This window comes from Podarcis pityusensis (genome assembly GCF_964106645.2).
Source record: "Podarcis pityusensis genome assembly, chromosome: 13".
Taxonomy (NCBI): domain Eukaryota; kingdom Metazoa; phylum Chordata; class Lepidosauria; order Squamata; family Lacertidae; genus Podarcis; species Podarcis pityusensis.
This window is the reverse complement of record NC_138038.1, coordinates 1,187,844-1,201,690: the sequence shown is the minus strand read 5'-3', so window position 1 is coordinate 1,201,690 and position 13,847 is coordinate 1,187,844. Positions and strand designations below refer to the sequence as shown.

General features: G+C 49.0%; 2 protein-coding genes across 10 annotated transcripts in view; one reads left to right on the top strand and one right to left on the bottom strand.

The window, feature by feature from the left end:
• The window catches only part of FOXN4 (forkhead box N4), a 65,979-nt gene that overhangs the window by 44,935 nt on the left and 7,197 nt on the right, over positions 1-13,847 (top strand). For 3 of the 8 annotated variants that reach the window (XM_080979211.1, XM_080979210.1, XM_080979212.1), the window contains 8 exons: positions 1,153-1,316; positions 1,575-1,699; positions 1,789-1,914; positions 2,778-2,908; positions 3,849-3,945; positions 4,460-4,667; positions 5,100-5,474; positions 5,877-10,488. In XM_080979211.1, the coding sequence (XP_080835337.1) occupies positions 1,153-1,316; positions 1,575-1,699; positions 1,789-1,914; positions 2,778-2,908; positions 3,849-3,945; positions 4,460-4,667; positions 5,100-5,474; positions 5,877-6,133 (1,483 nt within the window). In that variant the 3' untranslated portion in view covers positions 6,134-10,488. Of the gene's footprint in view, positions 1-1,152; positions 1,317-1,574; positions 1,700-1,788; positions 1,915-2,777; positions 2,909-3,848; positions 3,946-4,459; positions 4,668-5,099; positions 5,475-5,876; positions 10,489-13,847 lie in introns of those variants that run through there. The other 5 variants (XM_080979214.1, XM_080979215.1, XM_080979213.1 and 2 more) reach the window with 5 other exon arrangements.
• The window catches only part of ACACB (acetyl-CoA carboxylase beta), a 60,454-nt gene continuing 56,134 nt past the window's right edge, over positions 9,528-13,847 (bottom strand). For both annotated transcript variants that reach the window (XM_080979162.1, XM_080979163.1), the window contains 5 exons: positions 13,554-13,666; positions 12,745-12,899; positions 12,000-12,170; positions 11,367-11,503; positions 9,528-10,969 (listed from right to left, as the gene is read on the bottom strand). In XM_080979162.1, coding sequence (XP_080835288.1) covers positions 10,843-10,969; positions 11,367-11,503; positions 12,000-12,170; positions 12,745-12,899; positions 13,554-13,666 — 703 coding nt within the window. In that variant the 3' untranslated portion in view covers positions 9,528-10,842. The remainder of the gene's footprint in view (positions 10,970-11,366; positions 11,504-11,999; positions 12,171-12,744; positions 12,900-13,553; positions 13,667-13,847) is intronic.

The following is a 13,847-nucleotide window of genomic DNA, read 5'->3' as shown; positions in this document are numbered from 1 at the left end:
AGCACGGGGGGGGGGGGGGGAGCCAGGAGGGTCCTAGCAGGGGCGTCACCTTTGCTTCCTGCAATCACCCTTGGCCTTAAAAGAGAAAAACGAGCTAAGCTTTGCTTTGAGGTTGGCAGAGGAAAACGGCAAAACACTTTTGAGAAATGTGAGCACAAAGCTCTGTGAATTAACTTGGCTGCAACAGTTGTATTATTAAACTCTTGAAAATTGCAAAGGGAGCAAGTGCAAATGCCAGATTTATTTTAGGGCGTAAGCTCAGTGCCTTCAGCCAATGATGCATATGTCTATCAGAAAAAGCATCTATAATCTTATTTTAGATAACAGGAAAATTTTTGACGCTCAGTCTGCAATAAGCCAAGTGTGGCAAATGAACACTGTGGTTCTAGGTTTCAGTACTTTTGTGCACCCAGGTGAAATGGGATTTTTACTTTCATTAATGTACTTGGGAGTGAAATAATATTGAACACTGTATGACCAGGGTCCCCAATGTGGTGCCCGTGGGCACCATGAGCCCCCTTCATGCCCACCCAGACCCTTTGCTTCTCCCAATATTTTCTTTTTACTTTTTTTAAAATGGATTTTTTATTTATTTGGTATTGGGAGAGGTTGCCTGTTTTTTATTTTCTTTGTTACCTGTGTTTTAATTGTGATTCCCCACCCCACTCCAGATGGTTATAACTTCTGGATGCTTTTGCCTGTTGTCTGGGGGGGGGGGTCTGACCATTGCCAGCCTCTTATCTGAGAATTATTTTATTTTATTTTTTTAAGTACACACCACTTGATTGTTAAAACAACAACCTCAAAGCGGTTTGCAATAAAGATAAAACAATGAACTGATCAGTAATAAGAATTAGCAACAATAATTAAACACTTTCAGAAAGTTAGAAATAGAATAAGTACAGGTTAAAGCGTTCTAAACTTACTTACTTACTTTATTTATTTATTTATTTATTTATTTCATAAAATTAGGGTGCTTTGTGGTGTCCACAACAGTTTCTCAGATTCCCAGTCGTGGGCTTGGGCCCATGCTGTGTGAATTGGGGTTGCAGTGGCTGACACTCAACAGGGATTTGTGTCCAACCTCAAGACTATTGGGGAAAAGCCCATCCTAAGTCTCTCGCCTGAGCGTCTTGTTTCCCCGCTCTGTAGACTCTTGGCTTCTGACCCTTCACAACTGGGTGAAGACGACCTCCCCGGTGACTTACAGTCCCTGTCCTGGCTGACTTCCGTGGACGTCCCTCGGCTGCAACAAATGGCCAGCGAAAGGATGGACTTTGGACTCAGCTCCCAGAATGCTGTGCTGCAGCAGACAGGTAGGTCTCTTGCGGGGATGTTGAGTTGCTCCATCAACTGCTATGGGAGCCCTTTCAGGGGGTGGGGTGGGGTGGGGAGTGTTTTCCCCTCCTTATTTCTACCGCCCTGCAGATTTATTCATTTGTTTTGGCCTCTGTGCATGCCTCGGGTGCTAAACGGACATGTGCTGGCACTTCTCTTGTGCGTGCGAGTGGCGTGGTTTTGTCTGCACACACACTGGAAGACTCACAACGCCCCATGTCTCTCCCGTTGCCCAGCAGGGTCTATGCCAGGGAATCTGCACGCCACCGCAGGGACTCCTGGAGCAATGATCCACATCCAGGCCAGCCTGCCTCAAGGCATTCTGGGAGGACTGAACGCCGTTTCATCTCACAGTGCCAATGTAAGCACTTCCTTTCCCTCCCCATTCCTGGCCAAGGAGGCGTTTCTGACCTGGTTCAACTGACGTTCCTCTTCTCTTTCCTTTGGCAGCAGATAAGCCAGTATGTGGTTGGGGGGCAGCTGTCTCCCAGTCTGCAAGCGCAGGCAGCCCCCCTCTTCCCTCCTCTGCCCCGCCATGTCCAGCAGGTGTTCACCATCGCTCAACACGCGCAACAGGTACCATCTCCTGCTCCCGAGGCTGTGTGTATGTTGAGGCACAGAGCTTTAAGGGGATGTAAAACAACTTTAACAAAGAAGCGCAGCCAAGTCAAGGGCAAGAGACGCAAGCTGACCTGCTGCGGGTTTATTTGCCTTTATTTGAAAGCATGGCAGGGGGCCACAGTGGGGGGGTGGTAGAGGAAGCAGCATGTGTTTGGATTCAAGCAAGAGGCTCAGATTGCAATCCAGAGATTTAATCCCAATTTAATGCAGAGGTAGGGCTCATCCACACTTTCACTTGACCCGTATTTTGATCATATTGTGTCCTGATTATTTCCCCTGGGTCTGAGGGCATTTCTCGTCGTTTGGCTGCTGTGCCTTGCGAAAATTCAGTCTTACCCACTGAACTGAAGCTCGGTCAAACTCAATCTCTCTTTGGATTTCCAGCACATCTGATAAATTCAGATTCAGTGGGTAAGATTGGATTTTCACAAGGCACAGCAGCAGAACAATGAGAAAAGCCCTCGGACCCAGGAGAGCAATTTGTACACAATATGGTCAAAATATGGGTCGAACGAAAGTGGGGTTCAGGCCTTGATTTTGGAGCAAGAGGCCCAGGTTTAAATCCAGAGATTTAATCTAAAGATTTGGCTTTGGAGAAGGAGGCCTAGATTTAAATCCAAATATAAATCCAGAATTTTGGCTATCATGTCACCTCTCAGTCCAGGCTAACATGTAATGTTGTAAGTTATATCTGTGTCTTGGTATCCTCCTCTCCCCACCCATTATGATGAAGGAAAAGGTCTTTAAAGTCTCTATTTAACTGCTGAGAGAGCTGAAACTTTCCCCCCTTTCTCCCCCCTCCCCTCTTCCCCACCCAGTGCCCTCCAACGACCATCTACAGCACCTCTTATGGGACACAGCCTCAATACTCACAGCCCCCCCGCCTGGCTCCTCACAGCACCCAGGAACAGCAGGCGAAGCCTTACCCCAAGCCTATCTACTCCTACAGGTGAGAAGGACCACACTTTGCCCAGGCACACCTGCCCGTCTTATCCCCAGAGAAGTCTCTGCCCCAAACTCAGCAACTGCAGCTGAAGTGAGTTGCTGTTCCAAAGGGCTTCCAGGTGTGGGGCTTAATTTGGGAATGAACACACTTAAACCTCATGTGTCTTTAATTTGCATAGTCCCAACAGGCCAGCCTTTAACTGCACAAGGTTGAAACTGCACCAGTTAAATTAATGTAAGGTGCAACTGTACTGTAATTAGTGACAGAGTTTCTTTTTCCTCTTTCTCTTGTTGGATTTTCCCCACTAAGGATCAATCCAGCTAAAGAAAAACAAACCAACAAACAAGCCCCACATGCTGATGCCAGCCGGGTTGTGTGGGTGTTGCAGAACTGCAGCATCCGCAAACAGCACCGATCCCACAGTAAACATCCTCTGTCATTCTCACTTCTCCATCATAAATGAGAAAAGAACTTTACGCTGTGAAAAAATTGCAAAACAATCCTTAACTGGACCTAACAATCCTTAACTGGACCTAAGTCCCGTAAATGTAAATGCAGAAGGGATGACTGGTGGGAGGGGCTTACTGTGCTCCAGTAACCTGGAGTTACTGAAATGGGGAGAGATTACTCTGAGGAACGGTCTGCAAAAGGGGGGGGGGGAACACGTTCTGCACCACCAGAACAAGAGTGCTGGGCTAAGGCCTGGGAGGCCAAGGTTCAAGTTTCCCCCCTCAGCCACGAAGCTCACTGGGTGACCTTGGAGCCACTCGCTGTCTCTCAGTGTAAGCCTCCCTCACTAGGTGGTTGTGAGGTTAAAGTGAAGAGGAGAGAACCATGTACTCCAACCTTTTTGCTCCTTGCATTAGAAGGTGGAATATAAATGGAAGCGGCAACAAGAACAGGAAGGCGGGGAGGAAACTCTGACTTCTCCTCTTCCTTGCAGCTGCTTGATTGCCATGGCCCTGAAAAACAGCAAGACGGGCAGCCTCCCCGTCAGCGAGATCTACAGCTTCATGAAGGAGCACTTCCCCTATTTCAAGGTGAGGGAGGCAGGGCTTGCCTTGCAGCTGACATGGAGAACTGCAGAGGCAGAGCCATCCTGGCTGATAGTCATTGAATTTGCCCCATCCTCTTGTAAAGCATCCAAGTTGGTCACTATCACTGCCTCCTGTGGGAGGGAGTTCCACAGTCTAACTGTCTCCATGATAAAGTCCTTTATTTGATCTGTCTTCAGTCTCCCAGTATTTAACTTCATAGGGTGTCCATGAATTCTAGCCCTATGAGAGGGGGAGAAAACTTTTTCTATGTCAGCTTTCTCAACACCATGCATAATTTTATAAACTTCTATCATTCTTACTCACCTTTTCTCTAAACTAAAAGGTCCTTGCTGCAACCTTTGTTCACGTAGGACCCATTTGGGTCCCATAGCAATGATGTTGCCTCATGGAAGTGCTCGCTGGTGCTTTGCCTTTGAAGGGCACAATCCCACCCCTGGACACAGGGCTTTTTTTCTTCTTAAATGACCTGAGGAAGTGGCCTTGCTCCCTTTTGCAGACAGCGCCCGATGGGTGGAAGAACTCTGTCCGCCACAACCTGTCCCTCAACAAATGCTTTGAGAAGGTGGAGAATAAGATGAGCGGCACGTCCCGCAAAGGCTGCCTGTGGGCCCTCAACCCCGCCAAGATAGACAAGATGGAAGAGGAGATGCAGAAGTGGAAGAGGAAAGACCTGGCAGCCATTCTCCGGAGCATGGCCAACCCAGGTGAGCAGCAGGCCGGCACCTGGCTAGGAGGCTCTTGGGGGCCCTGCCTGCCAATAGTTCTCTGGCAGAGAGAAATGGCAAAATCACCGGATGTGGCTGCCGCACCCCTGCAGGGGAGGAGATGCGCGGAGGGTGATGCCCATGGGCATGGAGGCTGCTCCCTCCACACAGACAGCAGCTCGTTTAGCTGGTCTCTTAATTTTTTTAAAGCTTATGTCTGCTTTTCCTCCCAGGCACTTGAGGCCATGCACAGGGCTCCCAATTTTATGCTATGTTGGTATCTATTTATATGCTGCCTTTCAGCGCTTTAAGTGTATTGCGTGAATGTGGCCTTAGTGCTGTGAAAGGATATAATTTCTATATTTTCTTGAGCTGTGGGCCCCTTCTGAGGGACTTTACTCCCCACGCATCAATGGCAATCTCCCCTTGCAGAGGAGCTGGACAAGCTCATCACAGACCGACCCGAGAGCTGCAGGCGGGTGAGCAAGCAGTCTGAGGGGGACGGTTCCACGCGGAGCCATATGGCGGCAGCCGCAGGGCGCATCTCACAGTTGCAGCCCCAGCCGGTCATGACACTCGCCCTGCAGTCCCTCCCGCTGCACCACCAGATCCAGACGCAAGCGTGCATGACTCCAGATTCGCCTGCTCCTGCGCAGACCCCTCCCTTGCACCCGCTGCACGGTCTTAGCCAGAGTCCCCTTCCTCAGCATCCGATGAGCCGTGTCCCAGATTTCCTCAGCGTGATGACCGACATGAACGCAGAGGTGGATGCCCTGGATCCCAGCATCATGGACTTTGCACTACAAGGTAAGGGGAAGAGTTGGGGGGTGGAGATGACTGCTGGATGGCAGGGATTCTCCAGCTGTGATTCCTGCCTTGCAGAGGGTTGGACTAGGTGAGCCTTGGGGTCCCTTCCAACTCTATCGTTCTCTAATGTGGGATTTGAACTCAGCTGTGGAGGGGTTGATACTGGTCCAAGTGGGGATCTAGATAGGTCCTCATGAGGTTTGAGATGGGGATCGCTCATGGGCTTCCTTAGGACCGCTGGCTGGTTTCATCACGGAGGAAGATGGGCCTCTTCTCACTAGAGCCAATGTGATTGTGGACAACTGGTGCATTTCGCAATCCTCCTCTCTTGCAACTTCCACCTTCTCAAAGCTGAACTGTCACCAATGTTCACTGCTCTGTTGTTGTCCCTATTATGAAAAGGTAACATCTGGGAAGAGATGAAAGACGAGAGCTTCAACTTGGAGAGCCTGGGTGCTTTCAGCAACTCTTCTCTGGCCCTCTCTGACTGCGACCTGGCCCCCGCTGGCCTCACCCCTGCCTCCAGCAACAACACTGACCACCCCTCCTTTTCAGACTTGCAAGTGACAGGCCTCTACACAACATACACAACGCTGGACCCCATCTCTGCCACTCAGTACATCAGCACCCAAGGAAACAAGCCTATCGCCCTTCTCTGAAAGAGCCATTCCCGTCCCTTGAGCCTGACTGAGAAACAGAGAAGCCCAGTTCCTTCTGGGGGTGCTTTGAGCCTGCAAAATTATCTAAATTGGGGAGGAGAACATGCCTTGCTGCTCCTTCAAGCATCCCAAGCAAGAGATTTTGGTGAGATGCATAGTCTTGAAGACACTAACTGATGTGAAGGGATCCTGGTGTGCTCCAAGGCAAGCTGCAAAATTTCAGCAAAGCCCCCCCCCCACCCCAACCCGCTGATGCTTGGGCTGTTCTGAAGCCCATTAGGGTTGCTCTGTCATTTGTGACAGTCCAAGCCGCAACTGGCTGAGCTTTCTATCACTAGTTGCAACTGTGTGCCCCCAGCTCCACTCTGGGGCCTGCTGGTGGTTCCTCCCCAGACCTTCTTCCCCAGTTCCCAGAGGCTTCACTTCCATTAGTGATCCCCCTGCCTCTTGACCAGCCTCTCTTCTCTTCAGGCAAAAGGGGGTGAATCTCCCCTCCCCTCTGTCCATCTCAAGCCACACCATATGTCAGGAGTGCTCTGATGGTGTTTCCTGCTTGGCAGGGGGTTGGACTCGATGGCCCTTGTGGTCTCTTCCAACTCTGTGATTCTATGATTCTTTTCTATGATCCAGCTACTCTCCCTCCCTGCAGGCTCCTATTTCTCGCTTTGGACCCTTCCTTTGGCTCTCCCTTCCCTTCCCTCCAGCATCCACCCTCTGCCCAGTCTTCAGCCATCCCTTCTGGGAAGCCCCTGAGCAGCTGCCAGATGGTCTCAGTCTAGTCCAGGCCATGGGCAGCAGAGTCTTCCGAGGTGCCAGGAAGGCTCTGCCTCTCGAGGGAGGAGGATGGCTCATGTTCCCTGGTAGAGAAAGTCTCAGCTCAGCCCTCACCAAAATCTGTGCCCTCCAGCCTCGGCCCCACCTGCACATCTGTGTGAGCCAGGATGGATGGGACCCATGGCCAAAAACAGCTGGGGAGCGTCGGCTTGGCAAAGGGAAGGAACTTTACACTGGATAAAACATTACCTTAGGCTTTTAAAACAAAGGAGAAATAATTTAGGATTTATATTCTAGACTTGTGTATAGTATTTCCTAATTATTGTACTAGGCAGTATTACTGTTGTAAATTTTATTTATAATTTATTTTTATGAAAACAAAAAGGAATTGTGTATTCAGCATCAATTTTTTTTAAAATGTTGTAGTGACAGGAAAACAAAACACAAACCTTAAATTATTCAGAAGCACAGCAAAATACTGCAAAACTTTTATGTCAGGTTCTTTCCCTTTTTTTACCTGAACTTTAAAAGAAGTACTTTAGATACTTAGAGATAAAATGGCACATGTGCCAGACCCAATACTGTTTTTTATGTTTAACCGATAGCGCTTTTCTACAGCTGAAAAAGGACTGTGGCTCTTTTTTTTGCAATTCATTCCTGTGGATCTTTTCTTTGAAGTGCACCCCACCCTTTTCAGTGGGGCTTCAGGTGAGTGTTTCCAGGGCTGCAGCATTAGGTCACAAGGTAAATAAATGAATAGGTCCACCAACAGGAGGAAAAACTGGAAACTGGTTTTAAAATTTGAAAACTTACAATTTAATGTTTAGTCTGCTGATGCCAGTATAACCTTTATGTAATATTTATATTTTTAATAATGTTTTACTAAACACTGGTTGGATAGAATTTTTATAAAGTCTTTTTCAGATCTGGAACAAAATATTTGCTCTTCTTTATAGACTGTGGAAATATTGAATGGGAAAGTTCCTTTCTCTTGGGCTTGTTTACACAACCACAAGTCTGAGAACGTTGATCAAGGCAGGTGTCAGGGTAGTGGCCCTGCAGAAAGAGATGGCCAGGAGAGTTGAGCCCCATCATACGGCTGGGCTGCCATTGGAGCTCTCTTTTGCCAGAAGTAATGCAAATCTGCTATTGTTTACAGCGAAGGGGGGGGGCAATATTTTTGGTTCAGCAGGCCAGACGCTTATCTCCCCCCACCCCCAGGGGCCAACTGTGACAGGCAGGTGAGACCACACACGTCAATTTTCTGGCGTCATAATGACATCAGGTGACTGCAAAGCAACCCTGAGCAGAACTGAACTCCCTTGTCATCAGCTGATGAGCAGACAGCTCAGTCCTCCTCTCTGCAGGAGTCAGAGCAGGATTTGACCCCCTGCTCAGTCTTACTGTGTTGAAATCACATGCCAATAAAGAATTGAACCCTACCGCTGTCCATCAGCTGATGAAAAGCTGGGTGTAGTTTTGGAAGAATCAGTCGCCCGTGGGCTGGAGGTTCCTCACACTGTTTTGCATGGCAAGTCTGTTGTTTTCAGGGCAGCAGAAGTGATGTTCTGGACTGGGTTGGTTTTTCAGCTTGGGATAACTCAAGCATATGGATATTTTTACTCAGATGTAAATCCTCACCAAGTCCAGAATCATATAAAACAAAAGCAGGAGTCGCTATTAATTCTCGGGTTCCTGGGTGTCTTTTTGGTCAAGCCTTCGTATGACGCAGCAGACCCAGGGCTCGCCCACATGTCCACTTGTCCCAGCGCTTCCCCCAGGGAAACCTGCTCTTTAGTGTTGAATGGGAGCAAATGTCTACCTGTGGAAAACCCAACAAACGTTTGCTCCCATTCAGCAGTAAAGAGCAAGTTTCCCCGGCGGAAGTGTGGCTGAGCCCACCGGCTGCCTATCAGCAACCTCTTTCACAGGAAGGTCCCACAAATGTCTTCACTAGTGAAAAAGGACAGCATGGCATCAATAGCAATCCTGCAGCCCCTGCCCAAACACACGCAATCTTAGAAAGGTTTGGGAATGTAAGTTAACCTAAAACCAATGGATCCAAATTACAAAAAAATAAAAAGAGATTCTCATTAAGCATTAGGAAGAACTTTCTCAAAAGGTGGTAGACTCTTTCTAAACAGTGGTTGGGGGGCCATCTGCGGGGTGCTTTAGCTGTTACTCCTGCACTGCAGGGGGCTGGACTAGAGGACCCTTGGGATCCCGTCCAACTCTGTGATTCTATGGTTCTATGAAAACCAGAAAAGTGACCACTAACAGAATTTTTATTAAGGAAACCTCCCTTGGAAAATGTAATGTCAGTTCTGCTTACATGACATGACTTGCCATCCAATAATTTACTACTGTTGGCCTTATGATTTTTTAAAAAAAATTCACAATAAAGGATTAATGCTAGAGGCAGTAATGGAAGAGACGTATGTCCAAAAATAAATCAAGATTGCAATTCAGAACAAGAGCAATAGAGAGGAAATAGCTTTATGGCCAAGAACAAATCTAGTTGAAAATGCTCAGAGAATTAAAAAGACCTGTTTTGTGAGTCTCTGACATGGTAACAGACAAAATGCATGTGGCATCTGTAAATAAAATCCAGAGAGGATCATTTCTAGTAAACATTGCTGTTTTTATTAGACGCTTGAACAGTAGAGGATCCCCCCCCCCATGACAATGTGCACATAAATTAATATATTTGCTAGGAGAAAGAGCAACTTTTTTGAACTTGGTGCTTCCTTCCTTGAAGGAAGAAACCAGAACTCTCTTTTTCTTTTAGAAAAAACTCCCACCTGTCACTGAACTCAACACAACATGTTCCTCAACACCCACCTGGGCTTGAATAGTCCATGGCAGCCTGGTTTGGACACTGGAACGTTAGTGCGACTGTCAGGATATGCAACACTCAACAGTGGATAGGATTAGCAACATAAACTTCCCTTCGGTTGCCACCTTTGCCCTTTACACACTTATATAAGTTGTCTTGGGGGGGGGGCTTACAATGCTCAACATTATGCAGATTACAATACATTCCACCTGCCAGGTGCTTACACCTTTGAAATGCACTGTGAATTCCCAGGTTGCAGCCTATTCCAACAACCTACCCAATGCCTCCAACGGCCATGGCGTCCGCTTAATCCCATTAGGCCAACCTTTGATGGAACCACTAGGTTGGCGATGGAGGCACAGCCTTAGGCACCGCCAGGAAATGGGCAAATGTTTCCAACCGAAGGTGGAGATGCTGCTTTGCTTTTGAGGTGGGCAGACCTTGGCAGAATTGCCTTGCGCTCGAGGGATGCAGTTGGGAAGGATGATGGAGATGGAATAATCCCTTTCATTAGGAAAATTGACAAAACTTCCTACAGCAGGCAAATGGGGCTAAAATGTCATCTACAACCAAGAAGCAGCAACATTTTTTGTAGGAATTTCTGCAATGTGTTCTGTGGTGCAGCGTGGCTGCAGTGCAGTCTGTGTGACACAACATTTTGCCAAGGCCTTGGAGACTGGTTTGGAAGTGGTTACTGGCATTGTTCCCCAATGCACAATTCTATCACAGAGATTTTTTATTTTTTTTAAGTCACTGAAAACTGGTACTGTTATTTTATAAAGACAATACATTTTGATGTGAAAACACCTGGCGAGACTTGTCTTGGACACCAGTAGCTGGGTAACATACACTTGCAGATGACCTTCGGTTGATAGCCAGCCAAACAGCTGGGGATAATTTTGTCCTCAGGTGCACGAGAGACAGCTGTCCTCCAAAGGCCCGTTCCACTGCGCCTGCCACGTGGCTGTGCTCTAGGAACTGCTGGTTGAGCCCTGCGCTGAAGATGCATTCTGTGCTGCGCCGCTTGGCCACGAGGCTGTCAGGTGTGAAGGAGGCCGATGGTGGGTGTGTGCCTGTTCCTGCTGCAGCTATGCCCTAGTCACGAGGAGGAAGGGTTGTCCATTGTTGCCAGGAGGTGAGAGATCTGGGCCCTCTGAGCACGAGTGATGTGTTGGGTCATGTGAATGATGCAGTCCATGGCAACTTCAGGGTTTGCTTGAACTAAGCTGCAAAGGGGGGTGTTATGAGGGAGAAGGAAGGGGGTCATTTAAGAATGCAGGCTGCTGAATCAGGCTCATGGGAGGCCACCCAGCCCAGCATCCTGCTCTCACAGCGGCTGGCCAGATGCCCATTAAGGGAAACCCACAAGCGGGACCCAAGCACAAGAGTACTCCCCCCCCTCCCCTCGTGGCTTCTAGCCACTGGCATTCAGAAGCCCCATGCTGCACTTTCAACTTGCAATGGCGATTGCAGTGTGAATCAGGCACCAAGCACTGGACGGTCATCCCTCCAGATCCCTGCTATGCAACTCTTTCCAACCCAGAAATAACCCAGATGCAGCCCCTGCAGCAAACAAGCTGAGCTTCCTCAAGCAGCCCCCCTGCTGTCTCGCTTTACACTCACTTTCGGATGTGCTTGAGGGCATAATCCCTCTTCAGGTACTTGATGTTCTCCTGGATGGCAGACTTGGCCCCGTCTTCCTCTTGCAGGTGCTTCTCAAGCCATTCCACCACCACTTGGTTGTTGTCCCAGAGGTAGCCCTAGAGGAGGAGGAATGGAAACTCAGACTGGCTTTGAAGAGAGGTCAGAGTGGGGTATGGGTCCTTCACGCAGTATGCACCCCTCACCCTCACTTCCAACCAAGCAGGCCTTGAAGGTTTTTGAAAATCACACAAAAGCTTGCCAAACCCATTTAACCAGAGGTGAGAATAGGATGAAATGAACAGGCTTTAAGCCCCCTTCTCTCTGTAAACTTGCCTTCCACTCTGAAAACGCCACAATTTTACCCATGCTTTGTATTATTAAGGCGTCTTATATCTACAGGTAGATTGCACACAGGGGTTTGGCTGCAAGGGCTCCATGGACACATACAAACGGTGTATCTCCAAACCCTTGGAGGCGCTGTGCGGCCAGCAGCTGAGGTGGAAAGAGGGAGAACACCCTGCACCCCCAGAGTACGCTGGCTTGGGCTGGAGTCCAACCTCTGTGGAGGGAACAGAGGCTACCCCATCCTTGCAACAGAGCCAAGCTAAGCACCTTCACGGCACCCTCCGTTTCCAGGAACCATCGTCGCAGCATGGACTGGATGTGGCTGTTGCTTAACTCGCTGTGAGCCTCTAGGATCTCTGCCTTCACGACTTCCTCCAGCAGGAGGCGCCGCAAACGCCAGTAGAAGAACGCCCGGGCATTTTTCCACTGGAGAATGTCCTAAAAGGGAGCAAATAAGGTCGTTGCTAGTTAATTTTTTTATGGGAATATTAATAAATTATTGCACTGGCCGGAGGAAGCTTATCAGGATATTCACATTATCCAGTGTTGTAGACATACTTAACCCCCCTTAGGCAGCCTGAATGATGCTCTCCATCAACTCTGCTGTGACAAGACAGGAGGTCTTAGCAAGTCTGGGGCCAATGGGAGGCAAACACATCTGGGGGGCAGCAGGTTGGGCAAGTATGGCTCAGAAGCTGAGCAGGTTCATGAGCCCACAAGCGTATGGTTATATTTTCATTCCACGCTTTCTCCAAGACACTCTGCCCAGCAGACAAAGACCCTTCCCTGCATTTTATCTTCATGACAACCCTGTGAGAGAGGTTAGCGTGAGATGGAGCACAAAGGAGATGCAGCAAGTATTAGTGGAACAAGGATTCCAGTCCTTGTTTTTCCAACTTGAATGAAATGAAAAACAGTTCCTACACCTTCTCAGGCATGAGGGATGATCAGACTCCAGAGGCTGGAAGAACAGAGAATTTGGGAGCGAGAAGAAAAAAACCCATGGCTTAACTGTAACGACTCCTTTCTCCTGCATCCTCCCTGGCGTGTCGTGGAGGTCAGCAAACTGCACTGCCACCTGGTGGAAGATGGGGAGGAGGTAATCCTCGCGGGCCTTCAGCTGCTTCTCCAGCTCCTTGTGCTCCTCTGCAGAGAGCCTCAGGGAACCTGTTAATCAAAGAATACAAGAAGTCTTTGTAGGAGAAGACAAAATCTGTAGACACCAGAAAAAGCGGCTGATCCGTGGCAGGGAGGAAAATGCCAGGGAGGAAAATGCCAGGGAGGAAGAAGTCTGTGCAGGGAAGGACAATAGAGTTCAGTGGTCAGGGCATCTGCCTTGCAAGCAGAAGGTCCCAGGCGCTATCTCCCCTGGGGTGTCCGGGGGAGTCTTGGAAAGGACTCCCTGCCTGAAACCCCAAAGAACTGGTGTGGATAATGCTGAGCTCGAGAGACCGCTAGTCGGACTCTGCAGAAAGCAGCTTCCTCTCTTCTGACCAGAGGAGCCTTTGCCAACCTGGTGCCCTCCAGATGTTTGGGACGGCATCTTCCTTCAAGCCCAGCCAGCAGGGCCATGGTTCTGTCATCCTGCAGCTGTGCTGGATGGGGCCGATGGAGGGCGCCAGGGTGGCGCAGTCTGCTCTAGCAAAACATGCCAAAAAGAGCACATCAAGAATATTTGCTCTCCCCCACCTCCCCACCCTGGATCAAATACGGCCTTTGAAAATGGGTAGAAACCTTATTCCAAGGCCAAGCTTTAAGGGGAAGGTGGGGGGGGGGTAGGGAGGCAGGAAACAGCCCCACAGCCCTTCTCTCTTTTCTTACCCAGCTGCTCAGCAATCCTGGCATAGGTGGCATCAATCCTCCTCATGGTCTTCAGCAGCTCCTTCCTCCGGAATTTGATTTCCACAGTGCCTTCAGCTTCTAAGATGCCCCCCCTGGAAAGCAAAGCCATCTTGCAGAAACAGAGACCAGAGGCTTATAGGAGCTGCCCAAATTAGGGCTCTTGCACTCTTTCCAGCCAGACAGCCTTGCGGCTTTTAAGTACACGCTGGTGGAGATGTTCAGCCAGGCTCCATGGACAGGATCGCTTTGGATCAGAGACTGGGCCCTTTGGGG